Raw genomic sequence first — 20,691 nt, forward strand, 5'->3', positions numbered from 1 at the left:
AGCCTCTTGGGGTTTAGTGTTCCCCCAAACACCCTACTAAGAGCTGCCCTAAGCCAATTTTTCAGGCACAGTTATAAGGTCCTTTTTGGTAGATTAGTGAAGTATCTACTAGTTAGAGTGGATGAAGATTAACTATGCCTTCTTAACCTCACTACTAGGTTATAGGAAAGCAAGTCTGGGACATAATTATGGGACATATACTAAACAGAAATTCATTATTAATAAAGCACAGACAATACTATCTCAGTAAAATTCAGATCTCTGCCCTTTTTTTCTGGCTGTGTAGGGTCTTCGTTGCTGCGCACAGGCTTTCTCTAGATGCATTGAGCGGGGGCTGCTCTTCGTTGTGGTGTGCGGGCTTCTCAGTGTGGTGGCTTCTCTTGTTGCGGAGCATGGGCTCTAGGCATGCGGGCTTCGGTAGTCGTGGCACGTGCACTCAGTAGTTGTGGCTCGCAAGCTCTAGAGCGCAGGCTCAGTAGTTGTGGCGCACGGGCTTTGTTGCTCCGCGGCATCTGGGATCTTCCTGGACCAGGGCCCGAGCCCATGTCCCCTGCATTGTCAGGAGGATTCTCAACCACTGTGCCATCATGAAAACCCCAAAATGCTGTTTTAAGGATGGTATTTTAGAAATAATGCCCCAGGCTCTGCAATGGCCATTTTCTAATTTTAAAGTTTTCTTTAGTTGGCTATAGTAGGAAGACTGTCTTACTTCTTTCCCTGTAAATGTAGGGGTTTTGATATCTGCATTCAGAGTTTATAGTTTCCTAGACATGCGCATCCTTGCACCTTAGTTTCCTCAGGGCTGGTGTCCAACTGGGAGGCACTAAGATGGCTGTGTTGGTATTTTAAAGCTGGCCTCTGTGCTGATTGTTTGGTGCTGAGCTGTATCATTTGTTAAAACTTTTGAGCGATCATCCTATCATCCTTGGGAATAAGGATATCAGTCTGGTAGTTATACATTCTGACTCTCATAGTGGGATCAAGGATGCCTATCTGAATCCCTACAGAGCCCTTTATTCACTCTCTAGCTGTGGAAATTGTCAGTCTTCCTGTTTAGCAGAATTGATGAGAGGGGTAAAGCGACATTGAGATGTGGGAAAATATTTACAGAGACTATGAATATGTGTAGGATCTGCAAGTTGGCAATTTAACGTCTGCGATGATCACATGACTTTTTCAAAAAGATTTCTTAAAGGACGCACTTCCTTATATAAGTTGTTTGTAAACGCTTTTTAGCTTTTAGGAGACAAAATATTGAAGTTCACTGCTTAAGGTGAACCTTCTTCAGAACTTTGTGATGGGACTTACAGGTGTGTTATTACAGGGTGTGTTAATGTCTCAAGTTTTGGTATAGGGTTAAGTAAGCATTTAAAAATCAATGCTTGGACAAATAATGCGTTATTCCACGTACATGAGGTATTGAAAATAGTCAAACTTAGAAAAGCAGAAAATCGAATGGTGGTTGCCAGGGAATGGGGGGAATAGGAGATGGGGAGTGATGCCAGTGGGTATAAAGTTACAGTTATGCAAGATGAGTCCTAGAGATCTGCTGTACAATATCGTGCCTATAGTTAGCACTTTGGTGTTTTGCATTTTAAAAGCTGTTAAGAGGGCAGATCTCATGTTAATTGTCCTCACCATGAAATTGCTTTTTAATTTGAAAAAAAAAAAGCAAAGGGACACAAGGAAACTTTTGGAAGTGATGAATATGTCTATTACCTTGCTTGTGGTGATTGTATCACGGGTACATGTATATATGCAAACTCATATTGTATACATTAAATAAGTGTAGGGTTTTGTATGTCAATTACACCTTAATAAAGCTGTAAAAAATAAAAATCAATGCTTGTAGTAAAAACTGGTGAAATCCAAATATGATCTACACATGAGTTAATAGTATTGTACTAACTTCAGTTTCCTGGTTTCAACAATGTACTATGTTAAAATAAAAAACAATGCTTGATATTAGGGTGTTAAATATTATTTGATTTTACTTTTTGATAGCCATCCTTTCAATCTTCTCTTTCTGCTGTTTACACACCCCTCTTTCCTTCTGTTCCTCCCAGGTAACTAATAACATTCTGACGTTATTTTTCATAGCTTTCTCCATGTTTATGTGATCACACAGAAGTATAGACATATATTGATGTTTACATTTTTGGTTTACTTCATAACAATGCAATTAGACTATATATACGTTTCCTTACCTGAAATTACATTGGAAAAAAACCTCTTCAAATTAACTGGTATAGATGAAACTGAATCTTTTTAATGGCACTGTAAGCGTCAATGTATCACAGTTTATTCAATTATTCCCCTTTTGATTGATATTCATTTTTTTCCCTAGTGTTTTGTTACTCAAATATTGTAATAAATATCTTATAAATATGTACTTTGGACTGATACTTTTATATCTATGGGATAAATTCTGGGGGGATGGGATTACTAGATTGAAAGAATATGAATTTAAAACTTTTTTTTTTTTTTGCTATACGCGGGCCTCTCACTGTTGTGGCCTCTCCCGTTGCGGAGCACAGGCTCTGGACGCGCAGGCTCAGCGGCCATGGCTCACGGTACTAGCCGCTCCGCAGTATGTGGAATCTTCCCGGACCGGGGCACGAACGTGTGTCCCCTGCATCGGCAGGCGGACTCTCAACCACTGAGCCACCAGGGAAGCCCTGAATGTTAATTTTATATTGCCTCACCCTTTTTGAATTCTCTTATTGTTTTTAGTAGCTTTCCAGTTGATTTTTTAGGCATATAATTATATCTGGAAACGTAGAAAATTTTATTTCTTCATTTTCAATTCTTACATCTTGGAATGAGTTTGTGGTATAACAGATGTTGTACTCCTAGTTCCTGGCTGGTCTCCCTCCTTCCCGTCTTTTTTACAAGCCTGGGTCAGCATCCTTCCTCGCCTTTCTGTGTTACTCAATATTCTCTGAATAAATCCCTTTTAATTTAAAGCCAGAAATGGTTCCTTTATCTAAGAAACTTGACTAAAAATTTCATTTTGCACAAATAGGGTCCAATGATAACCTCATCAATAAAAATATCTGTTGCCAGGCTTCCCGGCATACCTCCACACTGTTCTCCATAGAGGCTGTATCAGTTTACATTCCCACCAACAGTGCAGGAGCGTTCCCTTTTCTCCACACCCTTTCCAGCATTTATTGTTTCTAGATTTTTTGATGATGGCCATTCTGACTGGTGTGAGGTGATACCTCATTGTGGTTTTGATTTGCATTTCTCTAATGATTAGTGATGTTGAGCACCTTTTCATGTATTTGTTGGCCATCTGTATGTCTTCTTTGGAGAAATGTCTATTTAGGTCTTCCGCCCATTTTTGGATTGGGTTGTTTGTTTTTGTGATATTGAGCTGCATGAGCTGCTTGTATATTTTGGAGATTACTCCTTTGTCAGTTGCTTCATTTGCAAATATTTTCTCCCATTCTGAGGGTTGTCTTTTCATCTTGTTTATGGTTTCCTTTGTTGTGCAAAAGCTTTTAAGTTTCATTAGGTCTCGCTTGTTTATTTTTGTTTTTATTTCCCTTACTCTAGGAGGTGGGTCAAAAAGGATCTTGCTGTGATTTATGTCATAGAGTGTTCTGCCTATGTTTTTCTCTAAAAGAGTTTTATAGTGTCTGGCCTTACATTTAGGTCTTTAATCCATTTTGAGTTTATTTTTGTGTATGGCGTTAGGGTGTGTTCTAATTTCATTCTTTTACATGTATCTATCCAGTTTTTCCAGCACCATTTATTGAAGAGGCTGTCTTTTCTCCATTGTATATTCTTGACCCCTTCATCAAAGATAAGGTGACCATATGTGCATGGGTTTATCTCTGGGCTTTCTATCCTTGTCCATTGATCTGTATTTCTGTTTTTGTGCCAGTACCATACTGTCTTGATTAGTGTAGCTTTGTAGTATAGTCTGAAGTCAGGGAGCCTGATTCCTGCAGCTCCGTTTTTCTTTCTCAAGATTGCTTTAGCTATTTGGGGTCTTTTGTGTTTCCATACAAATTATGAAATTTTTTGTTCTAATTCTGTGAATAATGCCATTGGTAATTTGACAGGGATTGCACTGAACCTGTAGATTGCTTTGGGTAGTATAGTCATTTTCACAATATTGATTCTTCCAATCCAGGAGCATGGTATATCTCTCTATCTGTTTCTGTTATCTTTGATTTCTTTCATCAGTGTTTTATAGTTTTCTGAGTACAGGTTTTTACCTCCTTAGGTAGGTTTATTCCTAGGTATTTTATTCTTTTTGTTGAGATGGTTAATGGGATTGTTTCCTTAATTTCTCTTCCTGATCTTTCTTTGTTAGTATATAGGAAGAACGCAAGAGGTTTCTGGAGAATGCACTTTGAATTCTTGTCCCTGGTTATAGTGCCAAATTTGAACTCATCTTTTTACCTTTCTTCAAAGAGTCTCTGCTTTCCGTGTCAGTAGTAGCTCTGAAATGTAAAAGCCAGTTTAATATGTTTATGCTTTTATTATTTGTCTTGACATTATAAAATCAAGTTTATTAGATTAACAGAGGTTTCAATTTTTTTTTTTTTTTTTTTTTTTAGCAGTGGTATCCTATTTCCAAAGCAAATATTAACTGGAAGCCCAATATAAAGAACAGAGAAGCTGCAAAGTTTAGGTAGACGGTGTGGTAATAAGTTACTTAAGTTAGAATTTTGTGATGCTTCTCAGCATAGACAAAAAAAAGAGATGTTCAAATGGTGAAATATGGACATTTCTAGACACAAATCTGTTTTTGTTTTGGCCACCCCACACAGCTTGTGGAATTTTTGTTCCCCGACCAGGGATCAAACCTGTGCCCCCTGCAGTTGAAGTGTGGAATCCTAACCACTGGACCACCAGGGAATTCCCGGGACATAGATCTTGGTGACTGTTATGGGTTGAATTGTGTCCTTCTGAAAAGATATGTTGAAGTCCTAACCACTAGTACCTCAGAAGGTGACCTTATTTGCAGATAGGGTCTTTACAGAGGTAGTCAAGTTAAAATGAGATCATTAGGGTGGGCCCTAAATGATTGGTGTCCTTATAAAAAGAGGAAATTTGGACACAGACACACACAAAAGGCAGACAATGTGAAGACAAAGAGAATGCCATCTACAAGCCAAGGAACATCTAAGGCTACCAGAAGCTTGGAGAGAGGCATGGACCAGATTTTTCCTCAGAGTTCCTGGAAGGAATCAACACTGCCAACACCTTGATTTCAGAGTTCTGGTCTCCAAAACAGAGAGCCAATAAATTTCTTTTGTTTAAGTCACCTAGTTTGTGATACTTTGTTACAGTAGCCCGAGGAAACTGATAGAGAGGTTTAAGTGGCCAAGTGGACAGAGTTTCGGAGGTGGAATATCCTACAGATTCTGGAATGCATGTTCACTGTACATGTTTTTCTGGCATGGGTCAGGGACCCTTGATTAGTTATATGCTTGTTATTTATCAAAGGTCTATTCTGGCTCAGCTAAGCAGACAATTCTTGTAATTATTCTGTTCATCCCTTGGAGTTGGAAATCTATTTTTACGTACATACTTTTCATGATTTAAACCAGAGGTTGGGGCTTCCCTGGTGGCACAGTGGTTGAGAGTCCGCCTGCCGATGCAGGGGACACGGGTTCATGCCTCAGTCCGGGAAGATCCCACATGCCACAGAGCAGCTGGGCCCGTGAGCCATGGCCGCTGGTCCTGCGCATCCGGAGCCTGTGCTCCGCAATGGGAGAGGCCACAACAGTGAGAGGCCCGCGTATGGCAAAAAAAAACCAAAAAAACCCCCAAAAAACCCCCCAGAGGTTGTAAACTGGCAACCTGCTTGTAAGTATTTCATTTGGCCCACCCAGTGTTTTTTGTTTTTTTTCTTTGTTTTTTTTTTTGCGGTACGAGGGCCTCTCACTGCTGTGGCCTCTCCCATTGCGGAGCACAGGCTCCGGATGCGCAGGCTCAGTGGCCATGGCTCACGGGCCCAGCCGCTCTGTGGCATGTGGGATCTTCCCGGACCGAGGCATGAACCCGTGTCCCCTGCATCGACAGGCAGACTCTCAACCACTGCACCACCAGGGAAGCCCCCCACCCAGTGTTTTAAAACAGGAAAAAGATGTACTTGCTTACCAGTATTTAAAGATCAGATTTCTTATAAACACTTCTGGATTTCTGATTTTTTCTTGAAAATGAGGTATGCGTTCCCTCATGGCAACAGCTGGCTATTGCTGAAAACCTGCTTCCTTTAGCCAGGCCACACTTCTGTCAGCTGCATTATCACCAGGCCCAATTTGCCACAGGCAAAGAAGCAAGAGTGGTTGGAGCAGAGCAAAAAAGGAGAGAGTGGTAGGAGGAATGCCCAGAGGTTAAGAGGATGTGTCAGAACATGGCACAGTTTGAGGCCATCAATGACTCTGGTTTTTACTCCAAAAGAAATGGGGAGCTATTGGGAGGTTTTGAGAAAAAGATCTGACTTAAATTTTTAAATAATCACACAACTGCCCTGCTAGGATTAGACTGTAGGGGGAAGACACTAGACTGTAGTGGTGGAAGCAGGGAGACCTGTTCAGAGGCTTTTTACAGTGATCATGGGATGGCTTCTAATATCATGGTAGCAAGGGAGGTGTGTTAAGTGGTGAAAGTCAGGATGTGTTTGTAGAGTCAACAGATTCTCCTGATGGCTTAGATGTGAGATGTGAAGGGAGGAAGGAAGCCAGGCCCAAACTCCAAAGGTCTTGGCTTCAGTAACTGGAAGGATGGAGTTGCCATTTGAGATGAAGCTGTAGGAAGATTAGATTTCAGGGGGAAAATCAGGAATTCCATTTTGGACATATTGACCTTGAGATGTAGAGCAGATGTCCAAAGAAAATGTTGAGAAATCTGTCAGATATGAGTCTGGAGTTCAGAGGACATGTCTGGCTGGCAATCAAACTTTCCTCTTCTGACTTGGTCTCATAACTTTTAATAACATATAATGCCACATAATGCTGATGACTACCAAGTACGTATGTTTATGTTGGAATCAAGGCAGACTGTTGGGCCTTCCCTGATGGTGCAGTGGTTAAGAATCTGCCTGCCAATGCAAGGGACACAGGTTCGATCCCTCCAGGTCCGGGAAGATCCCACATGCTGCTGGAGCAACAAAGCCCGTGCGTCACGACTGATCCTGCGCTCTAGAGCCTGTGCTCCAGAAGAGAAGCCACCGCAACAGAGAGTAGCCCCCGCTCGCCCCAGCAATTAGAGAAAGCCCTCGCGCAGCAACAAAGACCCAACACAGAAAGTAAATAAATAAATTTATTAAAAAAACAGGCAGGGCTTCCCTGGTGGCGCAGTGGTTGAGAGTCCGCCTGCAGATGCAGGGGACACGGGTTCATGCCCCGGTCCGGGAAGATCCTACATGCCGTGGAGCGGCTGGGCCCGTAGGCCATGGCCGTTGAGCCTGCGCATCCAGAGCCTGTGCTCTGCAACGGGAGAGGCCACAACAGTGAGAGGCCCACATACCGCAAAAAAAAACAAAAACAAAAAACGGGCAGATTGTGGTAGTATGGCTGTATTGCCAGGGTGCCTGGGACTGCCTCTTTGTCTCTGATCATAGAATATGCATGATCTTAGCCCCAGTGCTTGAGTCTCTCCCCACCTCAGACATCCTTGCTCTGAATCCCTACCCAGCAAACTGAGGCTCATTCCTTGTCAGCTTTACTGAGCCTTATAATCTGGTAAACTACAGAAACAAATTTGAATCAAGTTCTAAAATCCATACCTGGGGCTCTTCCTCCATGCCACCTGCCAGTCTTTGACAAGGCTATCTTCCAAGGATGCATTCTCTTTGCTTTCTCATCCCCTTTCTAGGCATTTAAATTTCTCTCTAGCTTCCCTGGGCCCACTTGACTTCAGTAGCAGGAACCTCAGTGCTGAGAAATTAAAATATTAGGGAAAATCCTCACCTAAGACTTTCTGGATCCAGCTACTAGGTGTATTTTGCCCTCTGTCGTCAACTAGTTCTTAATTGCTCCATCCAGGTTAAAGTTCCCAGGAATTCTAAGGTCCTTGCAGTCCTAAACTTTTCTCTTTCTCAATTCAGTTCAATTTATACTCTTCTTTGAATGTCTCCAGGTCTGAATAACAGTGGTCTAGCGAGGAGAGAAAAGGCATGCTCCCAACTATCTGTAACCAGGGCGACAACCCCCAGAAACGCATGCAGCCCGGGAAGCTCAGGGCTGGACCTGGATCCAAGCTTTGTCTTTGGACCGGGCGCTCTCCTCTCTTGGCTTCCCGGAGCGCAGGGGGCTTCCGGCGCCGGCCCCCTCCCCCGGGGGCCGGGCCTACCGCTCCCGCTCCCGCCTCCCCGGCTGCGCGCGGCTGCAGGCCGCGGTCACGTGAGCGCGGCGCGGCGGGGGAGGGGCCCTGGTTTCCGGGCGGCGGAAGGAGACGCGGCCGCGTGAAGACGAGGAGATTTGAAAACACGCTCCGGGACCGAGAGCCTGAGGCCGGTGGCGCACGCCGTCGCCCCGCGGGCTCCTTCTCGGACGCTCTCTCCACCTGCCTCCGTGTCCCGGTCCCGGCCGGGCCCTCAGGTGAGCTGCCGCCGCCGGTCTGGCCGGGCCTTCTCCGGGGCGCGGGACGGCGAGCGGAACGGCTCGTGGGGCCGTCGCCCCCCGGTCCGCGGCCCAGGCGGGCAGGGCCGGCTGGGGCCAGTCTGCGCCCCGGCAGAGCCGGGCCTCGGTGCGGAGAGGGGCTGTGCGGGTGCGGGGCGCCCCGCGGGCTTTTGAAGCGCCTCAAGTGACTGGGCGGGGCGGGTTCGCGCGGTTTCGGGTCTAGGAGACTTTTAGGCCGGGGTACGTTGATTGGGCCCCGCTTCCCCGACTGTGGTCCTGACCGCCGTCTCCAGAAGGAGCAGGAAAGATAGTTTCTTAAAACCGCGGGGTGTTCACTTCTGGGTTGCGGGACCAAAGTCTGGGGGTGGGGATGCGCAGCCGTCTCCTAATCGGCCCTCTCGCTGCCCTGGTGTGGGCGGTTAAGCGCTCTGTATGAAGCCGGTTCCGTCCATCGGTCCTCTCGAGTCGCCCCAGTCTGTGGTATTTGGTTTTTGGGAAGTCCGGTGCCTCCGATTGGCCCCCTAGGTAGAGTTTGGAGGAACTCGTGAGCGTAAAGGGTTGGAGAGGAAAGTACCAAAGGCCGAGTACAGTGTGCTTTCTTGATTCTTTTTTTGGCAGGGGAAAGAAGTTGGAAATCAGGAGAAGGTAATGAGGTGGCAGACAAACTAGCTGGGATTCGGTTCGGTCGAAATCCTGATAGGCTAGAATCTCCCTTGTGTTGAAATTAGAAGGCCTGCAGCTGGAGTTGATGAAATTCAGGTTTAAAGCTTTTGAGGCTCACCTGGTCCAGTGATGTGAGAGCTCAGCCTCTGAGGCTGGACCTCCTACCTTCTTATTCGATACCAGCTACTATAAAAGTGGCTTAGTCGGACTGTTTGATTTGCTGTACTAAGAAAAATCTTTATTTTAAGCGAAAATAGAACTTTTAGTTCCTAGTATAAAGATGTTCCCTGTGTACCATGAAAATAATCTTACTAGCTTGAAAAGTCACGAAGGGGCGATAAGCCCACTTTTCCTAACGAAAACGGTAGAGTGATTAATAAGCCCACTTTTCCTAACGGAGAACGGTCGAGTGATTAATACAAAGTGGTGGGTAATATGGCATAAGCTTGACAGTAGACTGTGTGTTGGACACTGATTAGATAGTTAGTGGCTAAAGATAGCACAGAGAATTGGGGGGTGGAGGGTTAATTCATCGATTTTTCTGAATGTCTTGTTCCATTTATTTTCATCTCTGGTACTAGCTAGTAATAAAATTGTAGGGAAAACTCGCAAAATGTGCTTGCTTAATTAACAGAGACCAGGTGAGTATTAGGGCCTTAGTTTTCACTTACTCATTTTTTAGACTAGAATAACTAGAGGTATGGGTGGGATGAAAATTTAGCATTGGGATAAATAAGGCAAGCCATTTTGCCACTTTTTTCCAATCCTCACCTGAGTTCCAGTATATATAACATAAAGTTGGTTTTGCAGAGTTCAGTCTTGTTTATGAATCCCTCTTCAACTCCTTAATAAGGGACTGACAAACCTTTCTGAGCTATGTCTTTAAAATGGTTTTAGTACCACCTTCTTCACATGGTCTTGTGAGAATTGAAAGCTATTGGTGCATCTAATATTATGCTTGGTATTTACCGGTCCTGAGACTAAGAAAATATACATGTTTGTGCTTATAGCATATCTGTAAGTGTGCCAGGCACATTTCAGAGTGTTTTACAGATACGAGCTCATTTGCTCCTCATTCATCCTACCTCATAACAACTGTATGAGATAAGCATTATTATTATTATTTTATTATAGATAAAAACTGAGGCATGGTGGTTAACTATGGCTAGAAGGTGGGAGAGTCTGGCTAAGAACCTAGTCACTCTGAGTCTTGAATCTGCTCTTAACCTGTGTAGCCAGACCCTAGATCATGGGGCTCTAATGTAGTAAAACCTTGCAATCATGTGAATTTGGATATAATGTCATAGGTGATTGGCTTCTGGATTCCTAGAATTTGAGCTGTCTGGTCTTACACCAGCCATTTTATTAATCGCACAATAATGCAAGCCTTCATTTTAGTCAAATTTTTTGGACTCCCATGTGTAGCATTGTAACTTAAAAAAAAATAGCTAGGGATAGGATAATTATGACAGATCACGAGAAGTTTTATTTATTCCAGAGATACCTACTGCAGTGGGTGTACAGTGCAAGGCAGAATTCAGTATTTTTGTAGTGTGTGGAAAAGGCTTCAAAAAGCGCTGAGCTAGCTCCAGGTATAGGAGGCTCTTTTTTAGATAGAGGTTAGTTTGTGGAAAAATAAAGCTGGAGAGGAAGTTAGGAAGGACCGAATATGTCAAGACAAGGTGTTTTTACTGTAAGCGAGTAAAAGGAGCAGCTGAAAGCTCCTGAGCTTTGGTCAGATCTGTGTTTAGAAAGAGCCCCCTGGTGATTCTCTACCAAGTGGACCATGGGGTAGACACTAGAGACAAGACAAGAATTCTGGCGGGGGAACTGTTAACAGTCTTGGGTAGAGATAAAGGACTTAAGAAGGGGCCTGGGAATGGGTAGGAGGCACAGATCAAAGATTTTTTGTGTAATTTGGATGATTTGGATGTAAGTTCAAAGAATGTGGTGAAGAGGGGGAAGTGCAGGATGACGGGGTTATACCTGAGTTATTTATTATAATAGTGGCCTAGCTGGTCTTTGTTCCTTATTCCTCTGTTACACTGTATTTCCTTTTATACTGATTTTTCTCCTGCATTTTTGTTTACTGTTTATATCTAGTCTGAACTTTTCCTGGTGTTCACAGTGCTGGTACTTTTCATTTTTGCCTGTACCAGGCTTATCCCTACTCCTGATCCATACTCTGTTTTCCTTGCTCATGAAATGCTCATTAACTGTCCTTGATGCATATCTGAATCTTACCCATTTTCAAGCACCCAGCTTAGGTTCATGAAACTTCCTAACTATTACAGGCTGCATTAAATAATAACACTGGTTTTCAGACTTTGTTTTGCTAGGGTTTCTTGGGGGCTTCTGGGGGCCAGGAGCTTCCCCGCACGTGCAAGGTGTATCTATAGCAACTCTGTGCTGCCTCCCCCTCATCCTATGGGCACAAAAATTTTTTCAGAAGTTTTTTTTTTTAATTGAAGTATATATATTAATTGAAGTATACAAAAGTTTTCTATTTAGCACATTGCCCAACCAAAGGTCCTGTTTAGAACGTTGCTTGACAAAAAGTTCCATGGCCAAAATATCTCTTGACTAAACTGATTTTTTTTTTTTACTTCATAAAGGTGATTTATCTTTGTTGATTGTTTTTAAATTAATTCTTTTATCGTAGCACTCAAGAATGACTAAAAAAAGAAAACGCCAAGATGATTTTCAAAAAGTAAAACTAAAAGTTGGTAAAAAGAAGCCCAGGTTAGAAAATGCTACAGTTACAAACTTTAAAACGAAGACTATACATCTGCCTGACCAACTCAAAGAGGATGGAACACTTCCAACAAACAACAGAAAACTTAACATTAAGGTAAATCGTAAATATTATTTTGATAAAGTAGGATTTTCCTTGAAATCATCTAGAATGTTATATTTTTGTGAAAAGTTGTTTTAACTCAGGGTTTATTACTGGCTAACGGTTGGAGTTTATCTGTTACCCAGATCTGATGTTGCCACTGCAGCTTTCCCACTTCCTCCAGAAAGACTTGCTCAGCTAAAGTCAAAGTGATTTCTCCCTTGTATATTTATTTGATGATTTAATATGTCATCTGGAAATAATTTCTGTATTTCACTTTTTGATGCATCAAGTTTTTGATGTGACAGTTTTTTAGCTGTTTTTATAGCACATTAAGATAGGATCCTGTCTTATCCATTTTTGAACCCTTATAGTATGTAGTTTATTCCAGATTCATAGTGAATGTGTGAAGTTAATTGAAATTTGAGCAGTGGTTTTGCTTAAAAATTTAACAGTTTTATTGAAATGTAATTTACACATAATAAAATTTATCATTTTAGAGTGGACAATTCAGTGGTTTTTAATGTATTTACATTGTTATGCTACTATCACAATAATCTAATTTCAGAACATTTTTGTCACTTCAGAAAGAAACCTTACACCTATTAGAAGTCACTCTCCATTCCTTCCCCTCACTAGACAGACACTGATCTATCTGTAAAGATTTGCTTATTCTAGACAATTCATATAAATGGAATCATGAAATGTGGTCTGTTATTACTGGTCTTTCACTTAGCATGTTTTTGAGGTTCATCCATGTTGTAGCACGTATCAGAACAGTACTTCATTCCTTTGTATTGTCAAATAGTATTCCACTGCAGGGCTATGTCGTATTTTTTCACTCATCAGTTGATGGGCATTTGGTTGTTCCCACTTTTTGACTCTTATGAATAATGCTGTTATGAACATTTGTGAACAAATCTTTGTGAAGATATACATTTTCTAGTTTTGCTTTTTAATCTCTGAAGGTTAAATAACGTCAAAAGGTATTTGAAGTTATTGTTTCTTTACAAATTATATAAATTATTCCACAAATAAAATTGCCAAGTGTTGTACTCTGAATAAAATACACAGACACTCTGAAAGACCACTTAAAATAGGTAGAATATAGGTATAAATACATATTTGGTATATAGTAGGTCTTTAAGTGGTGGTAATGATTGCTGTCATTTTAAATGATAGTGTGCCTAATCCTGCGTAGTTTCAAAAAGAAAATTCTGACTGAAAGTTATGTTATGCTTTTATTCAGCTAAAGCTATGCTAAGATAAAACTTCCTGATCTTAACAAAAGCTTCATTTTTCTAAAAGTAACATTTAGAAATACTTACCAAAGCAGTCTCCAACCCCCCACCCCCACTGGAGTGTCAGTTTATTAGCATAGTTTTAGTTAGCATGCTTATTTGAAAATGATATAATGTGTATGTATATGTATATGCCTAAAGCTTGTGTTTTTATTTTTATTTATAGGATTTGCTGTCACAGATGCATCACTACAACGCTGGGGTTAAACAAAGTGCTCTTCTTGGACTTAAAGACCTTTTGTCTCAATACCCATTTATAATTGATGCACACCTTTCAAACATATTAAGTGAAGTGACTGCTGTGTTTACAGATAAAGATGCTAATGTACGATTAGCAGCAGTTCAACTTCTTCAATTCCTGGCCCCCAAAATACGAGCTGAACAAATTTCTCCATTTTTTCCTTTGGTAAGTGCCCATCTCTCTAGTGCCATGACTCACATTACTGAAGGAATTCAGGAGGACTCTTTAAAAGTTTTGGACATTCTGCTGGAACAGTACCCAGCTCTAATTACTGGCCGTAGCAGTATATTGCTTAAGAATTTTGTAGAACTTATTTCTCATCAGCAGCTGTCCAAAGGACTGGTAAATAGAGACAGATCCCAGTCCTGGATGCTTTCTGTAAATCCTAATCGGAGACTCACTTCTCAGCAGTGGAGGCTGAAAGTCTTAGTGAGACTCAGTAAATTCCTTCAGGCCTTGGCAGATGGATCCAGTAGGGTGAGAGAAAGTGAAGGACTTCAGGAACAAAAAGAAAATCCCCATGCCACTAGCAACTCCATTTTTATCAACTGGAAGGAACATGCCAACGACCAGCAACACATCCAGGTTTATGAAAATGGGGGTTCACAGCCAAATGTCAGTTCACAGTTCAGGCTACGGTAAGAAGGATTTCAGTTATGTCCACACTCAGTTTTCCTATATTGAATTATAACTGCTGACCGTTGATGGCTAATGGTGGGAAGACATGCAGTTGTCTTCTGTAGTTTCATATAGTTACTCATAATTTGATTTTATTTACTGATGGGAGGAGTCATTTCAAAGTTTATTAATTTACTCATTTGTAGCAAAGCCTAATGAAAAGTAAAAAATTATAGTCTTTTGGCTTTGTCATCTTAGAATTCTGCTTTTCTTCCTAGTGTTGATCAATGTAATTATCAATTCATGGTGCTTCATTTTGCTGGTACTTTATATTTTAAGGTTTAAATTAAGCAAGGAATAATATTTTTTAATTAAATTAAAAAATTTTTTTATTCTTACCTTTCCTTGTTAGGTACCTGGTTGGAGGACTAGGCAGTGTGGATGAAGGCCTGTCATCTACTGAAAACCTGAAAGGATTTATTGAGATAATAATTCCATTGCTAATTGAGTGCTGGATTGAAGCTGTGCCTCCACAACTAGCTGCTTCTGTTGGAAATGGTATAGAACGAGAATCTCTGCAGATTATGCAGCAAGTTCTTAACATTATTTCCCTTCTGTGGAAACTCTCTAAACAACAGGATGAGACCCATAAATTGGTGAGAACTAATAGGTTCTTTGTTTTCTCAGTAATGCCTTTTATCATGACAAATTAGAAATTAGCATATTACTATTAATTGGTTATGCATTTTCCAAAAAATTCCCAGGGTTTAACTGTAAACTTATATCTTACATTTGCTCAAAACTACAAATTAAAACAGTTTTGTGAGTTTATTATCTGTATGTTTAAATTTTTAAGCGAAATGCGTAACAGTGTGCTTGATTTCATTTGTTTTTATTAGCTGTAATTCACAATAGAGTTACAATGTATTGTTTATGGCAGATTGATGATGTAGGAACATTCTAGTTTCTGGAGACCTCTTACAGGATTTAAAAAGTGGCTTATTAAATAGTCTCTTCTAGTTTGTGCCATGTTACCAAGAAATTGACCAAATGGCAAGAAATGGACCAAACTGAAGATCTCATAATCAACCCAGAGAAGTTTTTAAACTACTACATTTTAGGGAAGAAGCTACACACAGATTTGCTTAGTGTATGCTTTTTTGTTTTCTCTTGATAAAGGATGTAAGATCTGAAAACATTTCTTAAAGTTACCTTTACTGTAGGTAAGCTGTAGTAGATATGGTGTGAGTGAAGTTAACCTACGTAGTTCCAAGTCATAGGACAGTTTCTTCCTAGAAAGCTGATAGCAAAGACATGTTTCTTGATGAGTAAATTTACCTCCTATTTGGGGAGAATTGAGTGTTGGTGGCTTTTTTAAAGTGTTATGTTGTAGTGAATATAATATATAGTGCATGGAGCAAGTAAGGAAGAACAAGCTCTAAGATTAATTGGTGCTGGATTAATGTGGTTAACCTTAAAAAGGGTAGCTGCAGGAACAATACTAAAGCTTGAAGCATCTGTTTTACAGAAGAATTTCTGTAAGGACTTGACAAGGCAGGTGTGAATCCTTGAAGTTGCCTACATACGTCCAAAACTGGCAAGGCAGTTTTTTAGTTTTATTTAGCTCTTTTTATTTCATTCAAGCTCACGAGTTAGTAAGACACATAAAATAAGACTGGGGTAAATTATAATAGTATTTCGTAATCTTGAAGAGCGTTACAGAACCGTACTAAGGTGTGTGTTTCTTTTAATAGCTTACTGTATCGCTATTAACCCATTACCCATCATTCTGTAGGGATGTTTTATGAATTGCTTTCTCAAATAGGATGGCATTTTGTTGATTATAATTTTGAGCCTGTTTTATGATTTATTGCATAAATTGGCAAGAAAATGATCATGATTGGGGTATTGTATATGATTTTATGAAAGTGAAGCTTGTTCTCCTTTATGGCAATTAATTTGTGATTCTAGGCTAGTCACAGTAATAATGCATGCAACTTCTTAGAAAATACATACATTATTTGGAGTCTTGAATGGCTGTATTTTCATTTGAAAGGCTAAGATAAGAAGTAAAACTAATGATATTCAGTGTGATCTTAAGTACTAGGCTTTTTTTCATTTTCGGAAAGCTGAAAAATAAAATTCCAGGCATTTTGGTGTTTGTTTTTTCCTGGGCACTGGTTAGTGTTTATTATTGCTTTAGTAATAGTATTTGTAATTAGAATGGTAGCACTAAATGCAAATTCATTAATTGTGCTAGTTTTGGATCATCTGCTGTCATTCAGATGATACTGACAAAGGATCTAAACACTGCCTTAATTTTATGGATGTTTAAAGTAGCTATATTCAGAGCTATTCTGTGGTATTATGACTGTATTTATTAGCAGTCCATTAACATAGGATACTAAGTTCAGAAGACTGGTTTGCCTAGACTGTTGAAGGTTATGTAGAATACTGAATTGGGATACTGTATAAAATTGAAATAAACTGAGGTGGTTAATTCAAATAGGAATAGTATTTAAAAGCATCCACAGGTAGAATTTGCTAATTTACCCTGGCAAATTTGTTATTTTCGAACTATAATAACTAGATAAGGTAAGACCTATTATCTTAGAGTCAAAGTATAAGTATGTATATTAGTTATATCAGGTGACATTAAAATGCACATTAGTTTATTTTTTGTTACCATTCCCACTGTTAGTTCCTCTCTCTCATTCACCTTCAGTTATAGCTTAGTAGTTAAGGTATTGGGTGACTTGTAACAGCTCAGACTTTAGGAGGAATGAAATGGCATTCCTAGATCTTAAATTCTAATTATGTACCACAGGCTGAATTGTAGCTCTTTTCTCTCAGAAAATGTGTAGGTTTTCTGTTGATAAATTGGCATCTGTATTAGGTGCAACCTTAGGGTCACTGACCACTTACTTTTAGGTTTTGCTAAATGCATGTAGTGTGTTCGTATTTTGCTGCAAAGTTGAGGAATTTCATTTTTATCCAAGTAGTATTATTTTAAACCTTTTTAGGAATCTGAAATCTTTCATCTTTGCTTTGAAACAAATCTCAAGTTACATTAAATCTCATTTGCAGTGGTTGAGTACTCAGATCCTTACTGAGGTTGCTTATTTCTGATATACTGTGTGTATCCTTAATATATAGCTAGTTTTAAAAATGAAATACAATTTAACTAACTTTTTAATTAACTTTGGTTTTTGGAGTCCTGTATTAATAGTTTCAGGTCAGTATTATAATTTTACACTATAGAAATTTTGTTGTCTTAGCTTTGTAATTTTTTTTTTTTTTTCTTCGGTATGCGGGCCTCTCACTGTTGTGGCCTCTCCCGTTGCGGAGCACAGGCTCCGGACGCGCAGGCTCAGCTGCCATGGCTTACGGGCCCAGCCGCTCTGCAGCATGTGGGATCTTCCTGGACCGGGGCACGAACCCGTGTCCCTTGCATCGGCAAGTGGACTCTCAACCACTGCGCCACCAGGGAAGCCCCTTAGCCTTGTATTTTAATGCTTGCTACTTTTTGCCCAAATGTTTCATTATTGTCTTTTTACCATGAAAATTAGAATTTGTGAAGAAAAGTTAGATGCAATCATGCATCAAAGATTTATTGAGCATGTATAAATGTGGGTCTTTAAATTAATTAAAATTCAGTTCCTCAGTAAACACTAGCCACATTTCAGGTGCTCAATAGCTTCAGGTGGCAGGGGCTACTGTACTGGACAGCATAGATATAGAACAACTCCATCATTGCAGAAAGGTCTTTTGAATAGCACTGCTCTGCAGTGTGCCAGGTTCTGTTCTAGGCTCTGGGAATACAGAGATGAACATGACTGACAAGGTGAGTACTTAGCTCTTGGTGGGGTTGATGGATGGTAAACAAATAGATGATGTTGTTATTAGGAATAAAGATGAAAATGGGGTAAAGGGAGAACATACGATGGAACAGTGGGGGGGAGCTGTTTTAAATAGGAGGTCAGGAAATGCTTTCTTGATATTTAAATGTCACTGAATGAAGTGCAGGACCAAGTCTTGTGAAGACCTGTGGGAAGGACCTTCTAGGCACAGGGAACAGCAAGTGAAAATCCCTGAAGTAAGAACAAATTTGACATATTTGAGGAATGGCAGGAAGTCCTCTGCAAGTGAGGTACTTGAAAAATGGTAGATGATGAGGGAGAAAAAGTGACAGTAGCCAGATCATATGGTACCTTGTGGTAAAGAGTTTGGATTTTAACCTGAGTGTGGTGAAAAGACATTGGAGGGTTTGAGCAGAGGAGTGGCATGACCTAAATTATGTTTATTTGTAAATTTGACATATTAAAGTTAAATAAAACACTAATGAACTCCCATGTGCTCACTATCCAGCTCTAGCAAAACTGGAGGCTAAACTCAGACCATTGATCCCATGGATGACTAGGCGTGTCCTACATACACACCTATTTCCTTTATCCTTTCCTATATTATTTTGAAGTGTGATTTATGTTTTAAAAGATCGCCCTGGCTGCTATGTATATTATTGTGTTTAGGGGGAGCAAGACGAAAAGAAAGGAGACCATTGGGAGGCTGTTATAGTAATCTAGGTAAGAGGTAATGGTGGCTTGGAGTAGAATGGTAGCTAGTGGTTGAAGTGATGAGAAACAGCTGGATTCTGATAAAGCCAACAGGACAGATGGTGTGCATAGTGAAGAAAAGAGCAAGGGTGATCCCTATGTTATTGTTCAAATGACAGTGTGACTACCTGTGAGGAGAGTTCAGTTTATTCATTTTAAATTTAAGATGCCTGTTAGAAGTCCAAGACAAGTTGTCAAGTACACATTTTTAGGTTGGGGAGAAGAGAAGAATCCAGTGAAGGTAACTAAGGAGATGTAGGGTGACTAGCTATTTTAGCACCTCAAATCCCACAAGCCAAGCAGCCCCTCAGTCCCTGGCAAAATGGAGTGATTGGTTCTGTGGATAGCAGGAAATAAGAGTGTTGTAATCTGAAATTAAGACAGTGTTTCAAGTAGGAGAAAATGATACATTGACGAATACTGCTGAGGAATTTTAGAGAAGTGCGTTGCTTTGTGAAAGTGTTAAATACCTTTAATGGGCAACAGAATTGCTAGGGAATGGAGTTACAGTTAAGTGGAACACTAGGTTGAAGATTTTCTTGTATATTTTGTAAATATTGTATTAGTTCAGATTCAGAATTTTCTTAAATCTTACTTACTTCCTCCCTTTTTTCTCCTTTTTAAACAGATAAAATGCAAGTAAAAATAATTAAATAAAAGCACCAAAAGATGAAAATTGGATGGCCTAACAGTTTATTCCGACTTTAAGATTTATTTACATACTGTATCATTAGCAGAAGGTGTATTATAATGGTAGATTTATAGTTGAATATTGACAAGTTGTTAGATTTCTGCTTAAAGTCTTATTTGTCATTTTAAGTTATTGTTTCTTATAGATTTTCTAATCTTTGCTTATTTTACTAGGAGTCATGGCTTCGAAAGAATTATCTTACTGATTTCAGACACCATTTCATGAGTAATTTTCCATATGCCTTAAAAGAAATAACCAAGCACAGAAGGAAAGAGACAAACAAAAGGTACTGCCATTCTTTTTCACTGGTTAACCTAAAATTATCAGAAAATAATTAGCCTTAAACTGGAACTTTCTATACTGTGAGGTGTTTTTAATCTAGATTTTATCAAATAGAGATAAAAACAGTAGTATGGCTGATCTTGAACAAGTCACTTTAAGCCCTGGGACTTCCAATTTTACTTACTTTTATTTTTTTAATCTTTAAAGTGAATGTTTTGTGCTAAATGAGTGTCAGGTATCAAATTGTGCAGATATGAATTTAATAAAATTTGCCGAGGTGGGTGGTTTATTTGTGAGAGGCACTGTGTAAATTACTGAATCTTTAGGTGAGAGAGTATCTTAAAGGTCATTAGTTCATTTGTACATGAGGAAACTGGTAATGAAACTAATATCAGTATCCAGAAGGAAGAGGGATAATTGGAGAAGAATAGTTCTCTTTTCTAAAAAAAGTTTATGGATTGGAAGATGGAGTTTAAAAAAAAATGTAAGCCTGGAAGTTATTTAAAATGTTTACCTCAAGTGAGAGCAGATAAATGTAAAAACAAATTGTCTAATAAAATTTGGCAAGCAGGGCTTCCCTGGTGGCGCAGTGGTTAAGAATCTGCCTGCCAATGCAGGGGACACGGGTTTGAGCCCTGGTCCAGGAAGGTCCCACATGCCGCAGAGCAACTAAGCCCGTGCGCCACAACCACTGAGCCTGCGCTCTAGAGCCTGCGAGCCGCAACTACTGAAGCGCGCGCACCTAGAGCCCATGCTCTGCAACAAGAGAAGCCACTAATAAAAAGCCCGCGCACCGCAATGAAGAGTAGCTCCTGCTCGCTGCATCTAGAGAAAGCCTGTGCACAGCAACGAAGAGCC

At 40.2% G+C, this 20,691-nt stretch overlaps 1 protein-coding gene across 4 annotated transcripts in view; it reads left to right on the forward strand.

Annotated features, from left to right (window-relative positions):
• The first annotated feature begins 8,431 nt into the window (after window positions 1-8,431).
• Window positions 8,432-20,691, forward strand: part of TEX10 (testis expressed 10) — a 55,885-nt gene continuing 43,625 nt past the window's right edge. Inside the window, exons 1-6 of one of the 4 annotated variants that reach the window (XM_082843196.1) lie at window positions 8,432-8,567; window positions 11,914-12,102; window positions 13,555-13,794; window positions 14,083-14,267; window positions 14,660-14,903; window positions 19,725-19,837. In XM_082843196.1, the coding sequence (XP_082699322.1) occupies window positions 11,923-12,102; window positions 13,555-13,794; window positions 14,083-14,267; window positions 14,660-14,903; window positions 19,725-19,837 (962 nt within the window). In that variant the 5' untranslated portion in view covers window positions 8,432-8,567; window positions 11,914-11,922. Of the gene's footprint in view, window positions 8,568-11,777; window positions 12,103-13,554; window positions 14,268-14,659; window positions 14,904-19,724; window positions 19,838-20,691 lie in introns of those variants that run through there. The other 3 variants (XM_082843194.1, XM_082843195.1, XM_082843197.1) reach the window with 3 other exon arrangements.

Source organism: Leucopleurus acutus (assembly GCF_964270905.1).
Source record: "Leucopleurus acutus genome assembly, chromosome: 7".
NCBI lineage: Eukaryota > Metazoa > Chordata > Mammalia > Artiodactyla > Delphinidae > Leucopleurus > Leucopleurus acutus.